The sequence below is a fragment of the Labrus mixtus genome, chromosome 24, assembly GCF_963584025.1.
Source record: "Labrus mixtus chromosome 24, fLabMix1.1, whole genome shotgun sequence".
NCBI lineage: Eukaryota > Metazoa > Chordata > Actinopteri > Labriformes > Labridae > Labrus > Labrus mixtus.
The window spans coordinates 13647867-13650564 of NC_083635.1; the positions used below are offsets into that span (position 1 = coordinate 13647867).

The 2698-nt window shown below is 43.0% G+C and overlaps 1 protein-coding gene across 2 annotated transcripts in view; it reads right to left on the reverse strand.

Moving 5' to 3' along the window:
• sh3yl1 (SH3 and SYLF domain containing 1) overlaps positions 1-2436 on the reverse strand; it is a 14539-nt gene extending 12103 nt beyond the window's left edge. The window contains exon 1 of one of the 2 annotated variants that reach the window (XM_061032240.1): positions 2176-2436. In XM_061032240.1, coding sequence (XP_060888223.1) covers position 2176 — 1 coding nt within the window. In that variant the 5' untranslated portion in view covers positions 2177-2436. Of the gene's footprint in view, positions 1-2016; positions 2087-2175 lie in introns of those variants that run through there. The other variant, XM_061032241.1, reaches the window with a different exon arrangement.
• Between the last annotated feature and the right edge of the window lie 262 nt (positions 2437-2698).

A 2698-nucleotide genomic window follows, 5' to 3' on the forward strand; every position in this document is an offset into this window, starting at 1 on the left:
GAATTAATCTCAGAACAAAAAAATGAATGCAGCAGCTCACGCACACAGCAGCCACCACCCTGAGTGACATCATCGCTGTCACCATGACGATGCCTCCCAGCTGATTACCTGCTAAATGACTAATTAACCAATCACAGCCAATTAACCACCAGTTTGTCCAAAGCAGAATGTCTACACCAGAACATGGACCTTAAAGAAACCAGCAACCAGGATAAAACCAACAGGAGAACCCCCCCTCAGAGACCTCCTCAAAGACCTCAAGAACCTGGACAACAATCACAAAGAACCCAGAACCTGACCTGAACACCACACAGCCACAAGATTCTGTTCAACCAAACACCTCCATTATGGACTACTACAACTGCCTCAAAGTCCAACAGAACCTTCAAAACAAACTACTAGAACCCTTCTTACAGACTACTAGAACCCTTCTTATGGACTACTAGAACCCTTCTTACAAACTACTAGAACCCTTCTTACGGACTACTAGAACCCTTCTTAGGGACTACTAGAACCCTTCTTAGGGACTACTAGAACCCTTCTTACAGACTACTAGAACCCTTCTTACAAACTACTAGAACCCTTCTTATAGACTACTAGAACCCTTCTTACAAACTACTAGAACCCTTCTCATAGACTACTAGAACCCTTCTTATAGACTACTAGAACCCTTCTTATAGACTACTAGAACCCTTCTTACAAACTACTAGAACCCTTCTCATAGACTACTAGAACCCTTCTTATAGACTACTAGAACCCTTCTTATAGACTACTAGAACCCTTCTTACAAACTACTAGAACCCTTCTCATAGACTACTAGAACCCTTCTTATAGACTACTAGACCCTTCTTACAGACTACTAGAACCCTTCTTACAAACTACTAGAACCCTTCTCATAGACTACTAGAACCCTTCTTACGGACTACTAGAACCCTTCTCACGGACTACTAGAACCCTTCTCACGGACTACTAGAACCCATCTTATGGACTACTAGAACCCTTCTTATAGACTACTAGAACCCTTCTTACAAACTACTAGAACCCTTCTTACGGACTACTAGAACCCTTCTTACAGACTACTAGAACCCTTCTTACAGACTACTAGAACCCTTCTTACAGACTACTAGAACCCTTCTTACAGACTACTAGAACCCTTATAGACTACTAGAACCCTTCTTACAGACTACTGGAACCCTTCTTACAGACTACTGGAACCCTTCTTACAGACTACTAGAACCCTTCTCACGGACTACTAGAACCCTTCTTATAGAGAACCCTTCTCATAGACTACTAGAACCCTTCTTACAGACTACTAGAACCCTTCTTATAGACTACTAGAACCCTTCTTACGGACTACTAGAACCCTTCTCATAGACTACTAGAACCATTATAGACTACTAGAACCCTTCTTACAGACTACTAGAACCCTTTTAGACTACTAGAACCCTTCTTAGAGACTACAAGAACCCTTCTTACGGACTGCTAGAACCCTTCTTACAGACTACTAGAACCCTTCTTACAGACTACTAGAACCCTTCTTACAGATTACTAGAACCCTTCTTATAGACTACTAGAACCCTTCTTACAGACTACTAGAACCCTTATGGACTACTAGAACCCTTCTTATAGACTACTAGAACCCTTCTTACAGACTACTAGAACCCTATTATATCCTGTTACAGACAAAGTCCAACAGAACCTTGAATGTAAACTTTAAACAGAAGTTAAATAACTTCTTAAATTCTGTTAGAGGTCAGTCAGCATCACAAGAACCCAATCCTCCTTCTGTAGGTCTGCTAATAAGTCCACCTGAGTCCACTAGACTAGATCTGATAGATGACTGGACCCTGGTCATGCGCAGAAACCTCCTGAAGTCCAATCAGAACATTTCCACAGTGACTCTAAAAAGTGAAGATAATCTGCTGAACACAGAAAAACTAACCCGGCGTCACTTCCGGAACCATCTTCATCTTTTTAATTAACATTTAGTGAGTTATTAAAAACACTTCAACACACCTGGCCGGTGTAATGTCGCAGCTGGTTTTCAAGCTAACAGGTAACAATTAGCTCGTGGAGGCTACACTGTGTTCCGCATCTGACGTCACAAACAGACCAATGACGGCGAACACCTTTAAAAACATTAAACACCTTTCACCTGAGTTTCAATTAACTTACTTTTCTGTCTTCTTCTCCTCTCTTTCCTCTTCTCTCTGTTAATCAGCTTGAACACCTGTGACAGGTGACTGTCGTGACGCTGCCTCCTGTTTTCACTTCCGCCTCACCTTCCTCTCGCGCATGTCACGTTAACACAAACACACACTTCAGATAAACAAACGGAGCCCACTTATTTACTGATGTTGCCATGGAGACGGCTCAGCTGGGCGCGTTCATGAGACAGAGCTGAGCGCGTTCATGAGACAGGGCTGGGCGCGTTCATGAGACAGCTGGGCGCGTTCATGAGACAGGGCTGGGCGCGTTCATGAGACAGAGCTCAGTGCGTTGAGTCACCCTGAGTTCAGTCTGTCAGGCAGATCGTTACTGTCTTCAGAAAGTTCTTTGTTTTTATAATCTTTCATTTGTGTTGTGCTCAGAACGTTTCCTGTAAAATCATTTCACTATTAAAGGTTGTCCCGCTCTTTCATCCTCTGGTCACTTCCTGTCAGTACCTGTGCTCTGTCTCTGGTCACTTCCTGTCAGT